This window comes from Eupeodes corollae, chromosome 2 (assembly GCF_945859685.1).
Source record: "Eupeodes corollae chromosome 2, idEupCoro1.1, whole genome shotgun sequence".
NCBI classification, from domain to species: Eukaryota; Metazoa; Arthropoda; class Insecta; order Diptera; family Syrphidae; genus Eupeodes; species Eupeodes corollae.
Window position 1 is genome coordinate 38,126,036 of NC_079148.1, and position 20,600 is coordinate 38,146,635.

The following is a 20,600-nucleotide window of genomic DNA, read 5'->3' on the forward strand; positions in this document are numbered from 1 at the left end:
TAATAACAAGGAAGATTAAGCATCATTTTAAGCAATTTATTTTGAGATATCTGCAGTTTTTGTATATGACACTTTGCACACTTCCCCCATATCTGGCAACCATACAAAAGAATTGCCTGAAAAACGACTTTATAAATTATAATTTTATTGTTGTTACTAAGACCTGACTTTCTATTGATAAAGGGATATAGAAGTTTTATCGCAATACCAACTTTCTTTAATGTTTTTTCGATATGTTCTCTGTAAATAAGTTTTTGGTCTAAGCAAACCCCTAGATACCTTACGCTCGTTTCCCAGTTTATGTTGACACCGTTAACATTTATCTGGTTGCTTGGAAGAAAACAAGACTTTCTTTTTCTACTAAAAAAGATAGCTTGTACCTTATCAGCATTTAGTTTTATTTTCCATTTAGAATAATACTGAGTTATAAGATCAATTGCATGGTTTAAATTTGTCTCTATATTGAGACCAAATTCATGCGATGAAAAAATACCAGTATCATCAGCAAAAATAGCTAATTGACATTCAGGAAGCTTGGGAATATCGGACGTATAGATATTGTAAAGGAATGGCCCTAATACAGATCCTTGTGGAACACCATGTTCAACATGGTAACAATTTGACGAACAGTTATTAATATAAACACTAAAACACCTATCAGATAGGAAACTTTGAATAATTTTTATAAGATAAGTTGGAAAGCCTAAGCAAACTAGTTTATGGACCATTCCATCGTGCCACACAGTATCAAAAGCTTTTTCTATGTCTAGTAAAATGAGACCAGTTGATTTGCCAAGCAAACGATTCTTTTTCACATACTGGCATACTCGCAATACTTGGTGAGTAGTACTGTGAAATTTTCGAAACCCAAATTGTTCATTAGGAATAATGTTCAATTGATCAGAAATTTGTAATATTTTTTCTTTTAAAATCTTTTCCAAAATTTTGCTAAGACTACTCAACAAACTTATTGGTCGATAGCTTTGTGGAAGCTTTAAGTTTTTCCCAGGCTTTGAAATAGGTATAACCTTAGCCGTTTTCCAAAGCTTGGGAAAATATTGTGTTTTTAAACATGCATTGACCAAAAAGACTAAAAATACAAGCCCAGCCTTTGGAAGCATTTTAATATATTCGTTTTTGATTTTGTCTAGTCCAACAGACTTCTTCGATTTAAGATTGGAAACAATATGTTTAACATCTTCTATGGTGATCAGTTGGTCAACAGGTGTATCAACAATTTGTGTGTTTATAGCACTTATTGATTGGCTTACAAGGTTTTTGGTTTCATCATCACTGAGATGTTGGGACACTAAATGGTTATTCAAAAAAGTTGTTCCGAGGACATTAGCCTTTTTTGTGTCTTCGTAAGCTAAATCATTGCCATTTTCTAGATTTGGAATATGTCTGTTTTTGTTTTTAATTATTTTGGCAATATTCCAAAATGGCTTCGCATTTGTATCTAGTTTGCTAAGATTTTCATTCCACTTCTTATTGCGAAACTTTTGTATTTCCTCAGTTATCTTTTTATTGTAAAGTTTAACTTGAATGCGATATGAAGGAAGTCTATAACGTTGCCATTGTCTCTTAAAAGAATTTCTAATACGAATATATTCAAGAATGTATTCGGGCATCTTAAAAACAAATGATTTTATTATTTTCTTGGGAGCGCATGATTCTATTGTTTCTATAATAGTATTAGAAAAAGCATTGATCTGAGTGTCTATATCATCTTTTGTACATACCCTACTCAGATCAACAGGCATTGTTCTAAGTTTTGACTTTATTTCTTTTTTATATCGTTTCCAATTTGTATTTTTAACATCCAGATAATAACTTTTACTAACTTCCGGTTTTTGAAGCATTTTAAAACAGACGGGAAGATGATCAGAATTTAAACGTTGCATAGTTTTAGGTTGTGTGAAAAAAGATGGAATATTTGTGATGAATAGGTCGAGGACGGAAGGGCTACCTCTAGACCCAGACGGAAAGTACGTAGGACTAAACGGAAACAAAATTGAAAACGGAAACAAATTAGACATATCAGATAACACATTACCCCACGAATTTGCACGATTACAACCCCAATTTCTGTGACGGCAGTTAAAATCACCACCCACAACGTAATTTTCGTTTCTTATTAATAGTTTTCTAAGGTCACTTTTAAAATGCATTCGTTTTTCTTCGCAAGAATTTTTGCCTGGGAAATATACGCAAAATATTTTGACTGAAGAATGATGCTTAAGTTTTACTTCGATTCCAATATTCTCAACATAGCGTGTCCTTACAATAGGCAAGAGGGAATGTTTGATTGATTTTTTAACAAATATTGCAACTCCACCACCCACTTGATTTAAGCGATCAACGCGATAACAAAAGTAGTTTTGAGTTGAAAAAGTAATGTCTGAATTTAACCACGTTTCTGTAACCAGTGCTATATCAATTACATTTTGATTTAAGAAGTTTAAAAATTCTAATACTTTTTTCCGAATGCCTTTGGCATTCCATGTTATAACATTTAAATTATAAGCTGAAATATTGTTTTGCATAATTTTTTTACTTAACATCATTATAGAGAAACTTAGTAGCTAACTGTGCGATAGCTTGAAATTGATCGACTTTTGTTTTACATAAACTTAACTTACTAATCATTTCCATAACAAGCGTGTTGAGTTCTTCCATAGAAAATAACTCACCATGAGAAACTAAAGACGAAGCTGGTTGATTGGTATTCACCATAGGTTTTGAATTTACCCATGTACTTGTTGGTATAACATCCCTGTTCATCTGTGCTCTTTCTTGACACCCACGTTGCTGCCGTGGTAAAGTTGGGAATTCATCCATTGACAGATAAGATGGGTTCACTCTTTGATTGTTTTTATCAAGATTCGCGATTGTGGACTTTGAAGTTTGAGTGTGAGTACGATGACTTGCTTTATTTGATAGTTTTTCTCTCATTTCAAGATATCTCTTTCTGATCGCACATGCTTCGTCAGTTGATTTGTGATTTCCACTGCAATTTGCACATTTATGAATGTTTGTGCTATTGCATTCTTCAGTCTTATGCAAACCAGCGCACACAGAACAATATGTTTTTACATGGCAACCATTCTCACCATGGCCAAACATCTGACAGTTCCTACATTGAGTAATTCGATTTTTTTGTTTACGTTGATATGCCCAATTTACTTGGGTGTGGAATATAGAACGATAGTTTTTTTTCAATTGAAATAATTTAATTGAACCACTTTCAAGAGAAACAATGTAGAACGTATCTATGTAGTGTTCATACTTTTTAGTAATAAGTTTAATATCTTTACACAAAAGACCAAGTTTGTTAAGTTCATCTTTTAGAACAGACACATTAATTTCATTGAGGCCATATAAAATAACTTTAAATGCTTTTTCACTTTTAAGTGCATGTGTAAAGTACTGACAATTGTCTTCATTTAACTTGTTAATCACAATGTTATACGATGTTATTGATTCGCACATGATTTTTATGCCAATTGACATTTTTTTTATCGAATAATCGGACACATTAATTGATTTCAAACATGTATGAACATATTCACAAGTTTTTTGTAACACTTTAATTGGGGGAATTTTAATTTTTTTGATGCGATTGATTTGCGAAGCCGACTCGTCTATATTTTCAAGATCGCAGTCGTCATCGTTGTCACTATCCGGCAAACATTGAAGAGGGCTCCAGTAGTTTCCCCTGGAACCTTTGTTGTTAATGTTCATGTTTTGGGTTTTTCGTAACTTACTATCCGAGGACAATACTTTGTCCTCGGAACTTGGTGATCGCACACGTTTGGAAATATTGAAAAAAAAAAAAAAAAAATCACGATAAGAGATAGATTTTACTAACAAGGTGTCTTGCTCTAGCAAAAGCTCCTATATGACTGAAGCAAATATTATATTTTTAAAAATGTTTCTTTTTTTTTTTAAATTAATTTCCAATTTTGAATATTTCTCAATTCCAACAAATTCCATGCATCTAAACAATTTTAAAATTCAAATTAAAAATTTTCGTCTGTAAATAATTTTTATTTTTAATTTAATACAAATAATTTGTTTTAACATTTACACCTTTTTTTTCTTTTAGTCGAAAATGTATATTTAACCATTTAGTTGATTAAACAAATAGAATAAGATAACTAAGATTAGAATGTTTGTAAGTATCATAGTTATTAAACAATGTCCGATCGGTTTGATTAGTCGAATTGAAAATTTTGAAAATTCTCGTTTCATGTTTCAAGGTTCTAAGGACCTTGGAACGTCACGAAATGTCAAAGTTTCGACAAACCGGACTTTCAACAATAACTTTGAAATGCTTTTGGTTGTTGTACATATCTCAAGAACCAGCCAATATATCGACTTCAAAAAATATTGTCCTACATTTAATAATGCAGAAATGGCTCTAAAAAAATGAGTACGTAGTTTTTTACCAAAAACGTAAAAAAAGTGAAACTTGTGGTTAACAAGAAATATCTCAAGAACCAATTGCACTAGAGACTTGAATAAGATTTAGTATTGTGACGTGCTACCCAACAAACAATATTTAGAAAAAAATTCAATTCAAATTTGTATGCCTCAAAAAAACTGAAAAAAAAATTGTTTTCATCTCGAATATCTTACGAACAAAAAAAGATTTTATCTCCAAAATTATTTTTTTTAAATAAATGCATTGGGTGGCGAAACAGTCCGTTTGAGAACTAGAGCCTAGTGACTGACAACTCTCAACCATTCCTGTTTGCCAGTACTGTTGGCAGGGATGGAAGGACCTACAGTTTTGAGCCGAATCCGAACGGCAAATTTCTGTGCCCAGGAGACAGAACCGCCAAAGTCGACTTAAGACAAAATTGAGTTTTTTGTGACTCTACTACAGTAGAGGTTGTCTGTCCATGAGACCCGTTGGCACCTGCATCTTTCTTACTTATACAATTGAAGTGAGGGATATTTTCCATCCAACGAATTCGAAGCTAAGGCTTCAATTAATGGATTTGACATCGATATAAGATGCTTTTTGACATTTAGAATCCTATTTTTTTATTCAAAGGTTACTATTAATTAGTATTTTACTATTACACTTGTAGACCAATATTTGGCAACAGTTAGCAACAAAGACAAGAAACATTTGTCTATTAACTGAAGATTCTGATGATTACTTAAAGATCCCGATTTTCAAATTACTTCCCATGATTCATTCACCGAGATTAAAATGTCCCAACCCAACCAGCAACTGTCCTAATAGAATCAAAACGTGAAAATAAAAGACTTTGCCGACAGATGTCCAGAAATGTTGGAAAATCTTATTAGTCTAAGCAGGCCCGAATTTGTCAACCCTTTGGTACGTGTCGATTTAATTGCCAAGTTGAATTTTCATGTGAGAAAGTTCAATCAATTTTCAATCACCATTGGTCCCTGGGACCTTATGATTAACATATTCTATGTGTTGGAAACCTGTTAGTTATTGACAAAAAAAGTGAAACACGGACAAATTCAACTGAACGAAAACGTAAATTTGCATGCTGGCAAATGTTCTAAAATTTATCGAAAACATTTTACACAGTGCTTTGATGAAACTGAGAGTTTAATTAGGAGTGTAATTTGTAAGAAACTGACATGTCCGACTTTGCCATTTAAAAATTGTCGTGGAAAAAGAACTCCTTCTATTAAAACTAGTCAAGAGAAAGAAGATGCTGAAATATTCCAAACTATGAATAAGTTTCAAGTCCCTAAATTAGACACTTGTTCAAATTGTGATACATGTACATATGTATATCTAAAATAAATGTTTCTCAAGACGATGAAGAAAAAAGATATTATTTGAGCAAAAACATAAATCTTGTTAAAGCAGAATTCGGCTACGTCCAAAAAAAAGATTGATAATGAAAACGCGAAGCAAAATCAAAGCATGAGAGCCTTTGCGTTTGACTTACAGCAATATCTGCCAACGCCTTTTCTAAGAAACTCCGTAAGTTTTTACAAAAGGCAACTATAGACTTTCAATCTTACTTTACATGATTTAGAGAATATTTTTTCTGGCCGCTATATGTGGCACGAAGGTAATACGCGTAGGGGTGGGAATGAGATTACATCCGGGATTTTTAAACTCTTTAGGTTGTTACCACCAAGTGATCGTAAAATAATATTTTACAGCGACTAATGCTCTGGCCAAAATAAAAACTCGTTCGTGCCTGCTAGTTTCTCTTTTTGATTTTAAGTGTGTAAAAATCTTATCTCAAAATTTTGTTGCCATATCTCACTCAATGTAGTTATGGAATAATAACTAAAGTCGAGTTACGCGGAGCAAAGCGTCTCATTAAATTAGGAAAAAACAACTTAAGTCGACTTTGGCAAACTAAAACTTCAATTTACTTCAAGGAAAAACAGCTTAACTCTACTTAAGATATTTTGTATGAACATTTTTCCCGAGGCAAAACAACTAAACTCTTCTTTTGCTTCTCACGCCTTTAATTTCAACCTTTGATTTGTTTTTTTAATTTAAGATTAAAAGGATGGTTTAATAGCTTTAAAACCATGCTAAGTTCAATACTGTCAGACGATTCAGTAATTTTCTACATCAATTTGTAATTGAAACCTTTTTCTTAAAACTTCAAACTGCTCTCCTGAAAAATGTTAAAAACAGACTTTAGCCATTCTGCCTCAGGGCCACAGATTTGAGAAGGCACTTTCCCTGACAAGAATCACACTTGGAGAATTTGTCAATTCCTCACAAGAGACAGTACCCGTGAAAAAAACTTTAGATACCATAGGCAATGAAAAACATCGTTTTTGACATCTGTTAAAATTTTTAGAAAAATCAGAAAGTATTTTTACAAGAAATAAGAAACTAAAAAACATTAGTAAAAATTTATTTTCGACTTTAGGATCTTTTTAAATATGCAACAAACTAATTCATATCAAATATTGTTTTCAATATTCAGTAAAATTAAGAGAAAACCCGACAGCTGAATTGAATTGGTAAAAATTGATTTTCGATTCCAATGTCTTTTCAAAAATTTAAGATTTCGGCGTCAAACTAAATTCATTACTAATTTTTTTTTTATAAAAATCCAATAGTCATTTTTTTATAAAAATTAAGACTAAAATCGTTTTGATTTGATCGAGTAATGTAAAACTTTTGTAGTAATCTCAAGCCGTACATCAAGGCGTTAGGTCTTTTTGCAAAAAACTATTTTATTAAAATGTTTTACAAGGTAATGCTACCAAAACTTTGGTTAACACTTTTTTGGGTCTTATGGCATTATAATTAATATAATGAAAATGTCAGATCGTCTAAAAATTGCCCCATTTTTCAAGAACCTTTTCGGATGAAAATGCCACAAAGCCCAAAATCAATGTAATGTTTCCCAAATCAATGTTGAAATGTCATAATGCTCAAATTAGCAATTGACATTTGACCCAAAAGATGTCAATTATTTCAACATTTGGCCATTTTGACAAAATCTTGTTTATTTTGGACACTAGGACATTTTTAATTTTTAATTTGATCGTCTTAAAGCTGACATTAAACAACAAAAAAAATATATGGTCGCCCAAAAACTCGGAACTGCTAGAAGGCGTAATTTGCCTTTTTTACACTTTCAGAAAGTTAAATAAGGCCCAATTTTAAGCTGAAAATGGTTTGCATGCTCAAAGGGCTAGCATCCAGCATTATTGCGTATAAATAGTAAAATAAGTATGGAGGGCCATGCAGCGCAATTTGCAACCCTTAGCTTGGACTCACTATCAGATTTACGGTATATGTGAAGTTGTGTGTATGCAAAGTTTCTCTAAATATGGATTTTGTAAATGCTATTTATACGCGTCTCAAAACTTTATCACTCAAAATATTTTGGGCGTTATAACATTCCTTAATTTAATTTGCATTGCGTTTCTTTTTTTTTTGGGCTTAAGGTCATTTTATGGTTTGGGTTAAGTTTCGTTGGGTGAAACAATAGAATTCATAACGGTGTAAAGCCCAAAAGAAAAGTCACAATTCAAAATTTAAAATTCTTTTGTGCAAAATGGCAGCTAATAATTTGGGTGTTCTTTTATTTAAAATTTATTTGGGGATTATGACATTCGCTTTGGGATTTTTAGCCAATATTTGGTCTTTACAGCATTAATATGGTTTGTGCAAAACGCCCAAACGTGTTTGGGTGAAAAGATTTAAGGTCGACTGAAAGTTTGCCTTAAAGTCGATAATGCTAGTAAAAATAGAATTTAAACGTAATTAAAATCATCAGAATTAAACAAAAATCCTAAATTAATGTTTATTTTTATCATGTTCTATTTTTATGTCTTTTGTGTGAATTTTTAATATAAAATCATATTATATTTGCAAGCAGGGGTAATATTTATACCTTTCTATACTTGGTATTGAAATGTTAATAAAGTCCATTATTAGAGACAAAAAGCAGGGCTGAAAACAAAATTATGTTTACATGTACCAGCTGACCCATCAGATATTGCTCTTTCTTTTAATGTAAATGGAATAATTAGTTTGATTTCATTTACTAAATATTAAGCTATGTCTTCCATTGAAGGATATTAACCCTTAAAGTGATCCTTCTAAGTTTATATATTTATATAATTATTAAAGAACGAAAATGTCAAACTAGTGTTTTACCCCACTCGTCTGTATAAACATTTATAATTTGAAATAGAATATTTTAAAGTCTCCGAAACAAATAACAAAGTTTCTGCTATTAAAAAGTACAAGAAAATAATTACGAGTAAATTTCAACAGTCTCCCCTTATTATTCCAATGATTAAAAGTAAAAATTCAATCTTTGACCCTTGTTGTAACTACACGTAAACTCCAAATTAACTATAATCTCTATTTTAATACTCCCAGCATGGAGTTCAAAAAGTTCAAGCTGTGTGTTATTAATATTGAATTTATATTGATCTCTAGATACAGTACAAATATTTTTATTTTTAGCACAACCCCTTTTTTGGGTTATTTCTATATACCCTTACTCAATGCCCTTATCCTTCCAAATCCTTTTTTGTTTTGCCCCAAAAAGGACTAAAGCAACATGAATCCACTTAACACTGAGAGTGTATAAGATTGTAACTTGTTATTTTTTGTTTCACTATTTTATTTCAACTTTATTATGATGGGGATTGTAGGTATTTCGAGAGTTGAATAAATATGTATACAGTAAATGAAATATAGTAAAAGCCTTTTGGAAATCAATTAAACACACACAACTTGCATCATACGACAACAGTTCACACGTTCTGGTTTATTACTGTAGCGCTGTGTTATGAAATAAAAATCTATTGATTGAAAAAGGTACTTTTCCTATGAATGGAGTAGGTTTACGTAAATACTCTATAAAACACTCCAACAGAAAGTCACCCTATATAATTGCTATTGAACAATAGAAAACGTGTTATGTTAGTTTTTTGTATTTAAAGAGTTTTTAATTAATAGATAGAAATAAAGCTTTTTTATGTTTTTGTTTTTATAAATTGTTATGTTACTATGGAGTTTTTTAAAAAACTTTTACATCACAAAAATATGCATTCATGTAATTTAAAATTAAAAAAAAAAACATCATACCACAGGCTGTCATTATTTAATTTTGTGTAATGGTTTGAGGAAAAAAATAAGGTTTTAATTAAAATGATGAAAACGTCAAAAAATGAGGATAGCATTACATTCATCAACTGAATGAAAGTCCAGTAAATATAAATAAATACAAAAACTAACAAAATTGATGAATTTAAGTTCTAGCTTAGCAACCAATGTTAGGTCCTGATTATACTCAATACAGGACTTGAGTTAGGTGCAAGGTGGTTGCATGCAAAGTTTCCTTGCATTTAAAGAATCTGAATTTAAGAAAACTTTGCATTTGGCGTTTGGTTAATAAAATTTAAAACTCAAAATATCCTAGTGACCAAAATGAACAAAAACTTTGTCAGAATGCAATTTCTCAATAACTAATTTGAGCATTCTGAAATTTCAAAATTAATTTGCAAATATTACATTGTGACATTTTCTTCTGAAAAAGTATTTGGGCGATAGAGCCAATTTTGGGCTATGTGATATTTTTTATATCTTGGGGTTATTTTACTGGCCGAGGTTTTTTTAATTTTTAATACAAATTTCATAAAACCCAAAAAATTGTATTGCCCAAAGATTCGGTAATATTGCAAAATCGTTCAATAACAAAATGTTAACACAATTGTTATGAGCGCTATGACATTTTTAATTTAGGAGAAAGGACTTATATTTCTAATACTTCAAGTATACTCAAGTTCAAGTTAAGTTTGTTGGTTAGTCCTTAAGTTATCATTCTCACTGTATTCGCAAACAATGCCATATTCAGTGTGTTGCGGTAAATTTTACAACAGCAAGTTTCATCTCTCTTTTTTGCTAACCACCCTTAACAATTCTTACTGCGGCCTCAAAATTCTGGACGAGTTTAGTAGAAACCTGGGCCAACAGCCAGTGACCTGCTCTTCTAGCATTTTGGGAAAGCAAATTTAACAAGTCTTATCAAAGTGTGCGAAAGGATTCCACATCAACGAACTGTGCGAAAGTTGGCTCGCATATTGGTTGAACAATATCGTCAAGGCATGAAGATGATACCAATGCCCAACAATGTGTGTAGGAAAGTCACATCAACTTTAACTTAGTATGGCCGAGGGCCCATCATAAAGTATTAACGATAGAAAAATCACTCCGAGAATATTTTAATAACTTTCGTTTTAATTAAAGGCTTGACTACCGACTTCCTTCAACACGATGTTAGTAGTTTTTCCTCAACTGAAATCCAGCGTTTGTAAGTACTTGGTAATGCGAGGAATTCTACACAATTTTCCAGAAAGTTTTGACTGAGTTGCGGGACCGAACATGGTAGTAAACGACCTATTTACATCATTGGAAGCAGAAGGTTTCAGGGTGATTGCCTATGCTGACAACGTTGCAATATCCGTATCTGGGAAGCACCCCCAAGTTCTCTCGGAACTCCTACAAAATGCATTAAATAGGCTTACACAATGGGCTAATCAATGTAGATTGGACGTCAATCCACATAAAACAGAATTAATACTCTTTTCGAGAAGATATAAAATTCCAAGATTAGAGGAATAAGCTTTTCCGACCAAGCTGAATATTTAGGCCTCATTTTAGACAAAAAACTAAATTGGAAGGCAAATATTGATGAAGGAGTAAAAAAGGCTAGTGTAGCGATTTTTACTTGTAAAAAGGCCATAGCATCAAAATGGGGCTTCTCCCCAAAAATAACCCACTGGCTCTACACTTCGGTAATCAGACCGATACTCATTTATGGAGCTGTCGTATGGTGGACCGCACTGGACACGATGGTAAATCTAAATAAGCTCATCAAAGTCCAGCGGTCAGTGGGTATGTGCATCACAGGAGCACTTCGCTCAACACCAAATACAGCACTTGAAGCGCTTTTAAACCTAAAACCTCTTGACATCTTCTCCAAAATGGTGGCAGCAAACTCATGTGTGAGGCTTAGAGCCACCTCTCAATGGACATACTACTATTCTAGACAATTTCAGATGTATCCCAGATCGCCTAGACTATACCACTCCAAAAATGATATTCGGTAAAAGCTTCCATGTGTCCATCTCTTCAAGATACTCCTGGGAAGAAGAGAGACCCCTGGAAGACGATGCAGTGCACTTCTATACAGACGGTTCAAAGACCGATTACGAAGTTGGAAGTGGTATTTATTTGGAACAACTGAATCTCAGTCTATCATACAGACTTCCCAATCAATGTAGTGTATTCAAGGAAAAGGTAAAGGCGATTAGAGAGGCACTATCATGGCTCAAAGAAAATGTTATATCTTGCAAGGATATACGAATCTTCTCGGACAGCCAAGCCGCTCTTAAATCTCTCGTGCCTGTCTCCACAAACTGTCAAATAGTCCACGATTGTCGTTCATCTCTGAATGAGAGAAAATAACAGTTTATTATTCACCTTATTTGGGTGCCGGGCCACAGACATATTCCGTGAAATTGCAAAGCCGATGAGCTCGCCAAAAACGGAACACTTCTGCCTAATGTTAGACAAAAACATAACATAGGAACACCACTTCTCAAGCAATATGCTCTAGAATCAACAAATGCTAGACGGTCAGAGAGTACCACCTGCCTAGAACCCAAGCAAATATGGTCAAGCATAGACTTAAAACGGTCAAAAGGCTTGATATCCCTGAGCACACAAAGTATAAGCTCTACAATTGGATTAATAACAGGACACTGCCTCAAAGGAAGACATGCTCTGAGGCTAGGCGTCTACGCAAATGACTAATGTGGAAGCTGCATTGATGAGGCGGAAGAGGAAACAGTAAAACATGTCCAGCACTCTCCATTAGAAGGAATAACTTTCTCGGTAATCCCTTCTTCGATAATACCAGTGAACTGGCAACGATTGACAAAACACAAAACGTCTCTCTAACTTTTTAAAAGTACAAAAAGGTGTGTTTAAGTTCATTACTCTCCCATGAGTAACCTCATTAGTGGTATCAAAATGGACCTTGAGGTTTACGTACGTCCTTGACATCTGGATAGCTATTCCAACCTAACTTAACCTAAGTTGTGGGAACGAGACAGATCGATCACCACGAAAAAGATCCGAGAGGATTGCCTGAGGGCAAGTAGCCGGAAGGCACAAGCTCACCATAATGATGGCGATTAGAAGATTAACGAAAATTGTGTGAAGGAATTTTTCTTTTAAATAGACGTTATTTTTGTATGAATTTTTTGTTTCCTTAAGTTTTTTATTGAGTTGAAGATTTTTGTGTTCTGCTGTGAAGAAAAGTTGTGGAGGATAGCTGTTGGGGAGGTCGCAAAAGCTAGCTGTTTCCTTTTTTTTTAAGAATATTGCTTTTTAGTGTCTTTCATTTTTTTGTTTCCTCTAATTCGTCTTATTGATCTTCGAGTCGAAATATTAATTTCACGGTATTGCGGGACGCGTTTATCGCTTTTGTTTTTTTTTTTTCTTGTCGAAATAATTTTCTTTGAGTGATTTTATCGGTTTTTATTATTATATCCATAATTTTTTTGTTAAAACATTTAACGAGAATTGACCTTCTGTCAATCTCAATAATCCAATTTGCATCTTTCTCTTTTATAAAAGATCCTGGTTTTTAATCCCGGCTTTGGCCAAGGTTTTCCAGGCAATAAAACATAATTTAAATTTTCCATCTGGAAAATAAAATCTTTCTTTTATGTCGTAAGTTGATTTGAAGAATAAATTTTCAGCTCTTGGTTTTGGTAAACTTCCACTAAAAAGATCCTGGCGCCCATGGTAATCAATACGACTTGTTACCTTCGTATTTCAATATCATTTTGATATCAATTTTATTTCAATTTTATTGATCACCTAGTGGAAAAATTTACAACAAGTGGATTGAACATAACTGCTCATGACTGACAGTCTGACTGGTGTACTGCCTTGTTTATTAAAATTTCACTAATAGTGAACTAAAGTTAAGTAATTTAATTCACCAGGACTGATAGTCTGTTTTCTAGCTGATTCTTTTTTTCAAAAATCGTTTTTTTTGTAATTTAAAAAAACGTTTAAAAGAGCCCAAATTGTCAATCAAGATAAAAAATAGGATATGTGTGTCTAGAAAGTTCTTTGTCATCCTGAGTTCTCTTGTGGTCATCCCCGATAAGTTTTCATTTAAATTTGGTTTTCCAATTCTCATAACTATCTTAAATTCAATTAAATTAAAAATTTAACAAAAATCGGACTTACCTTCAATTATTCTTGTACAATTGATATTCTTCGGATAGTCATTCGGATAATCCGGACTGTATAGCAAACTCTGTTCAGGTTCGCCTACAACAAACGTATGACACTTATCCATACCGGTATCGTCGTTCATTACGTCATCACGTTTCGAACGTTTAATGTTATTTGATGATATTTGTCCTCGATATTGCTGATGCTCCTTTAGGGATGCATTCATTTGGAAGAACATGCTAGGATATGATTCAGTCGGGTTTTGTACCGGATAATGATGATGCACCATTGCTCCGGTCACAGAAGAAGAATACGAACTACTATCAACATCATCATCATCGACACTCCTGCTGCTACTAGGGATTCTTCTCTTTCTCCTGATTGAATTTGAATTTATATCTACAGATGCTGATGTTTTTGCTGGCATCGAGGATGATGATGATGATGACGATAGAGACGACGACGACGACGACGAAGATGAAGACAACAATCCTGATGATGATGATGACGATATTCTTGTGGATATTGGGGATGCTGGAGTTGTTATGAATGTTACCATTTGTTGCACCGACGACGACGATGACGATGACGACGACGACATCGAACTTCCAGGTATTTGTTGTAGTTGTTTTTGTTGTTCTTCGTGTTGTTGTTGTTTTTGTGGCTGTTGTTGGTATTGATGTTGTGAAAGGAAGAGTCCTGCTTGCGGTGACATTGTAGTTGAAGCAAAGAGGTAATTTTCTAAGGACTCAAATTTATTTGTGGTTGTCGGAAGGAGACCTGTACTGCTTCGAGTATTTTGAATGTAAATTGATTGTTGGCGATGATACTTTTGAAATGTTGTTGTGGCAGTTGTTGAGCTGTTTGGTGAAACTGTAAACAGAAGAAAAAACAAGGTATTAACAAAGGACAACAATGTGCTTGATAAGAAATACAAAAAAAAACCAATCAGATTAAAGTTTCGGAGACACATAGAAGGACTATTTTCATTTCGTTGAATGTTCTTGGTCAATGCAATCCTAAGGCTTCGTCCTGCAGGCTTTAAATGCATTATACATGTACTGAGTGTGGCAAAGCCTATAAAGTAAATTGAAGCCATACAATATACCAAGATGCAAACATTGTGGTACAAAAAACCAATTACTTGTCCATAATATATAAAGTCGCAGTTGGTTAATTAAAACCTTGAAATAATGGATTTTCTCTTCTTTTCTCCTCTGATAATGCCTTCCTGTATAGAGGATACCATATAATACATGAAAAGTCTAAGAACCTTTTTTAATTAACAAATTTCAAAACTACTACCAAAAAGCCATGTGAATTTGGTTTAAGTTTATTTTTGTACATTCTCATGTTTCACATTTGATTTGCTGAATATTTTACAACACAAACACAAACGGTATTGCCATAGGTATTGTGTTGCGAACAAAAATAACGATGTAAAAGGACTTTATAAGAATCGTGGTATCGTTTCTGTCAAAGGATATTTCTGTATTTCTGGCGGCAAAAGAACGCGAAGGGATTTGTTTGTTGAAAAAATAGGTACAATAACTTTTCCTCTTCGAGCTTCTTTTATATGTGTTTGTATGTGATGCAATGTATAGATCCACGTTTATGATATGGGAACAAAAGTTTTACTCGTACCTTTATACTTTTTACCTTTATTCCAAGTTTCTGAATCTTTACTCTCCAGATAGTGAAATTGTAATGCTGTTTACTTCTTATGTGTTTATAGCGCGTGCTTTTAGCTTTGTTTCCTTATAAATTTATATATATGAATACTTTATGTATGGGGGGTGGGGGGTAGGGGTTGTTAACTTACTTTATATAAGTTATACGCCGTATGCCTGGCCTAGTTAAATGTCGGTTAGTATTCGTACAAAGCTATATTCACCCAACCTCTTTCTCTATCGCTCTGTGGTTGTGCATAATGTTAACATATCGTTTGTGGATTTATTTTTAATTAATTATAAAATAAAATATATAAAGATATGGCATTAATTTGGTTTTTCATTTAAATTTATTTTTTGGGTCGTATGTTTTTCTGTCGGGATCGGAACCAGTTTTAAGGTATAATGAATGAGCTCTAGGCTATTCGGCTTTTTTTTGTGAATACAATTATCCAGACCAACCGCAGACAAAATTTAGTAGAAATTATTTCTTTGAACTATTTTTGTTTAATTCAATCGGAAAAAAAGTTGTTAAATAGAGTTAAATGAAATAAAATGGCGATAGTTTTTTGAAAATTGGAATGATGAAGACCATGTGACGGAAGAAAATGCATTAACAATAACAATAAGAATACGTGTGAATTGCTAGTATATTTTTATTATAGTTTTGAACATGTTATTTGTCTTATCGTTTGCGTTTCAGAAAGCTTTGTTGTGTGAGGCCCTTGTTCGCTCAGTATAGTATCACCACTTTATGTAAGTAAGATTTTGTCTGTAGAGAAGGCAATAGACATTAATTGTCCATTAATATAAATTAAATCTTTTTGTTTAAGAATCCAAAAGAAACGCGTGCGCATACGCCTAGGTGTACTATTAGCATTTTGCATTCTAGATCTTGAACACCTTGAAACATAACTAGGACCTTAAAATTTTTATATCGGCAGATTAAAAGTTTTTTTTTCTTGATTACGTATCATAATTGATAAGACAAATTAAAAGCAACAATTTAATAAAAAAAATAATAGAACTTCATTTTGTATTTCCGAGGACACATAATTAGATATATTTCATATGTCTATTTAGATATGTGCAAATGTATATTTTAAGCTGTTTTCCAGATGTTAATATTAAGCGAGTTGAATTTAGTCTAATGGAATACACCTACAAATATGCTCAGACTTTATGTCTACTTTGGGTGTTTTAAAAATCATAGATGTTGAAATTATGTTGAGTTTTTATGTTTAGTCACTATTCCCGAAAGTACACGTGTAGGAAGTACTTTGATCATCCGTGAGCTTATTTCCACATCTGACATCAACAAGAATCATATTCCGCTTTTGCACTTTTGGCTTTTATCAGGATGTTTCAGTTTTAACCAACAGTTATATTTCCAAGTAGATGGGATGTTCAAATGGTAGACATATGCATTCAAGTGGACACAAGCGTCCACATGTATTTCTTAAAACCAACCTCTGTCTATCAACTCCTACTCTCACTTCCCTGCGGTGAATATCGGGTGCCTAATACCTCAACTGGAGATTGGGTTCCAACCCCAGTGGAAAGTTGTTGGGGGCAGCAAACGAGAGAGGTGGGGAGAGGTGTTTCCACAAAGGCACCTCTCCTTATCCAGACGGCAGCGGAGGAATTCCCGAGATGGAATCAACGGTGGCGTCTACAGTTCCAGTAAGGTTGAACTACTTAGTGAACACCTTATAGGGCTTCTTCGACTTACTCGAAGCCCAGGCCTGTAAGGAACGGTTTTATCCGGCTCCCCATCCTTGGAGTTATACTTAGGATCTGGCCCTCTAGGTTGGAGGTTGTGCCGTCAGGGTGACTTCCTGGCCACGTAAAAGCTTTCATAGTTGCGAAGCACCAACAAGCCTCGGATACGGACGGATTTACTGTTGACAACCAACGCAAACGAATAAAGGACAACGAACTTCGGATATGCACGTGGAATGTTAGGTCCCTTAACAGACCACGTGCGGCCGAAGAATTAGCGAAGGCCCTAGAACGATATAAAGGAGATATCACCGCCATCCAGGAAATACGATGGGATGGGCCGGGCAAAAAGAGGATGAAAAACTGCGATATCTACTATGGTGACTGCTACCACGAAAACCAACAGCGCTTATTTGGATGCGGATTCGTCATCGGAGCCAGACTTAGGCAAGAAGTCTTGAGCTATAGGTGCATCAATGAGCGCCTCATGACCATACGCATCAAGGCTAAATTCGGCAACATTAGCCTGATATGCGCGCACGCCCCCACAGAAGAGAAAGACGACAACACCAAAGATATGTTCTTCGAGCTCTTAGACAAAACATATTATGAGCAGTGCCCTAGCTACGATATTAAAATAGTATTGGGCGATTTTAATGCCAAGCTAGGAAGTGAAGACATCTTTGGTGGAATAATTGGGAAAAACAGCCTGCACGACAACACTTCCGACAATGGATTCAGGCTCATAGATTTTGCTGCGGGGCGAAACGTAATGGTAGCCAGTACGCGTTTTCCACACCTCAACATCCACAAAGGAAATTAGAGTTCTCCAGATCAATCTACCGTCAACCAGATTGACCATATTGCTATCGACGCCAGGTACGCTTCCAGCATTATGGATGTACGAACTTTCCGAGGAGCTAACATTGAATGGCAACACTACCTCGTTGTAGCCAAGGTAGCTCTTGGGATTTAAAGACCCAAGGCAAACAGTGAGAAGCTGGGAGAAGGTACAACGTCGAACGGCTACAATCGCCAGAGATCGCCAAGACCGGGTTACAAGTAACCTCTCTCGGAGTTCTCTGCCGCCAACACAATGTATCGAAAACCAGTGGCAACATTGCCAAAATGCAATCATAGAAGCCGCCTTTGATGTGCTGGGTTTCAAGCAGCCACCAACAAGGAACCCCTGGTTTGATGAGGAATGTCGGCAGGCAAAAGCAGCCAAACAACAGGCACGCAAAGCGGAGCTGCAAAGAAGGACGAGAGCTGCTCGTGAGCTCTATGAGCAGAAGAGGCGAGAGGAACGCCGACTTCTCAGAAGGAAAAATAGGGGGCATGAGAAGTGTGCGTTCGAAGATGTTGAGAGGTTTAAAAGCAGGAATGAAGTTCGAAAGTTTTATGAACAGGTACAAAAAAATTCACATAAACCTAGAACCGAAGGTTGCAAAGACGAAAGTGGAAACATCATAGTGGTACCGCAGTCAATACTGAGGATATGGAAGGACTACTTCTGCAGAATGTATAACGGACGGCGACCCCTTTAAAGTAGCTGAAGATCATTTGGTTAGGAGCATGCACCAACTTATCTGTAAGAAATCGTCGGAAGAAAGCATGCCCGATGAATGGAACCTCACTATTGGTCCTGAAAAAAGGAGACCCTCTAAACTGCACCAACTATAGAGGAATCAGTCTACTTAACATCGCCTTTAAAATCTTCTCTGCCGGAATATGTGAACGTATAAAGATCATCGTCAACAACATGATAGGCCCTTATCATTGTGGTTTTAGAACAGTAAGTCCACTGTAGATCACATATTCACATTACGGCAGATCCTGGAAAAACTTAAGAAATTGACACCCACCATCTTTTCATCGATTTCAAGGCCGCATATGACAGCATCTACAGGGACGAGCTGTATAGAGCCATGTCTAGTTTTGGCATCCCTGCCAAACTCATCCGTTTGTGCAGGATGACCATGGAGAATTCACGCTGCTAGATTAAGGTTGGAAACAACTTAACAGAACCTTTTGATGTCAAAAAAGGTTTTAGACAAGGTGATGCGCTGTCATGCGATTTTTTTAACATCGTGCTTGAAAGAATAGTGTAGAGCTCACACGTCAACACTAGAGGCACTATCTTTCAAAAGTCTGTCCAATTACTGGCATATGCTGATGACATTGACATAATCGGAAGAACTCAGCGTGATGTCAATGGAGCTTTTGTGATTATTGAGGCAAAGGCAGCAAAAATGGGTTTAACGGTTAATGAGAGCAAAACAAAGTACATGCTGTCGTCAGGTGTAAACGCAGAAAACAACACCAGCGCTGAGATCAAACTCAGAATAACTCTTGCTAACCGCTGTTCTTTGGACTAAGAAAGCAATTGAGTGGTAAAGTCCTCTCTCGAGGGACCAAAGTGTTGCTATATAAGACCCTTATCATCCCCGTCCTGCTATACGGTGCAGAAGCATGGACCATGACAAAAGCGTTCGTGTGATCTACGGTCCCGTATGTCTCGAAGGTGAGTGGATGAGAAGATGGAACGACGAACTGTACGGGCTGTACAGCGACGTAGACTTAGCCAGAAGAGTAAAAGTCCAACGACTAAGATGGCTGGGTCACGTAGAGCGCATGGAAACCAATGCTCCAGCCCGGAAAGTCTTCGAATCCGCACCCACAGGACAGCGCAGTAGAGGAAGACCGCGGATCAGGTGGCGCGAACAAGTGGAAGGTGACCTCACCCAACTTGCAGCGCGAAACTGGAGACATCTAGTTAGGGACCGAGCTAGATGGAGAAGTTTGTTGTCCTGTGTGTAGTTCACACAGGACTGTAGCGCCACCTTAAGTAAGTAAGATGGGATTACTATAGGCTGAATTTTGGTCCCTTTAATTAAAGATATTTGATTGGAGAATTTTTAGAAAAAATCCGTAGAGAAATTAAAGTGTGGCTGAAATTGGTGGAGGATACAATTTTGTATAGTAAAAACATACCTCAATTTTGAATTTCTTAAAGCAGAATAAATCACAACTCACAAAAACAGATGTAAAAGTAATGTGGCATAAAAATGGCACACATTGTGGGGAATGAACACTCACATCAACAGGTAATACACACATCTTCTTACAACCATCCAGCGAATTTGAGACCTATTGTCCTTATATTTATTCAACGAGTCAACAGGATATGTGACAGTGACCATCTTGCCACTGAAATTTCACTGCTAGATAAAGTTCTCAAAGCGAATGGCTTCTCTAAAAAACAAAGATCGTGGAATTCAATTTGGTCATAGAAAAAAGAGGATATCCAATAATCATCTGTCCTATGTAAGAGGTGTAAATGACAGGATAGAGTAAGTTGTAAAACGAAATGGTATAAAATCCAAATATTTACCACCCAAAAAATTGATTAACTACTTCGAATCACGATTCGATTGATTGTGAATTGATTTGTT

General features: G+C 35.1%; 1 protein-coding gene across 2 annotated transcripts in view; it reads right to left on the reverse strand.

The window, feature by feature from the left end:
* Positions 1–20,600, reverse strand: part of LOC129944563 (neuropilin and tolloid-like protein 1) — a 217,089-nt gene that overhangs the window by 72,614 nt on the left and 123,875 nt on the right. For both annotated transcript variants that reach the window (XM_056054088.1, XM_056054089.1), the window contains exon 3: positions 13,766–14,626. In XM_056054088.1, coding sequence (XP_055910063.1) covers positions 13,766–14,626 — 861 coding nt within the window. The remainder of the gene's footprint in view (positions 1–13,765; positions 14,627–20,600) is intronic.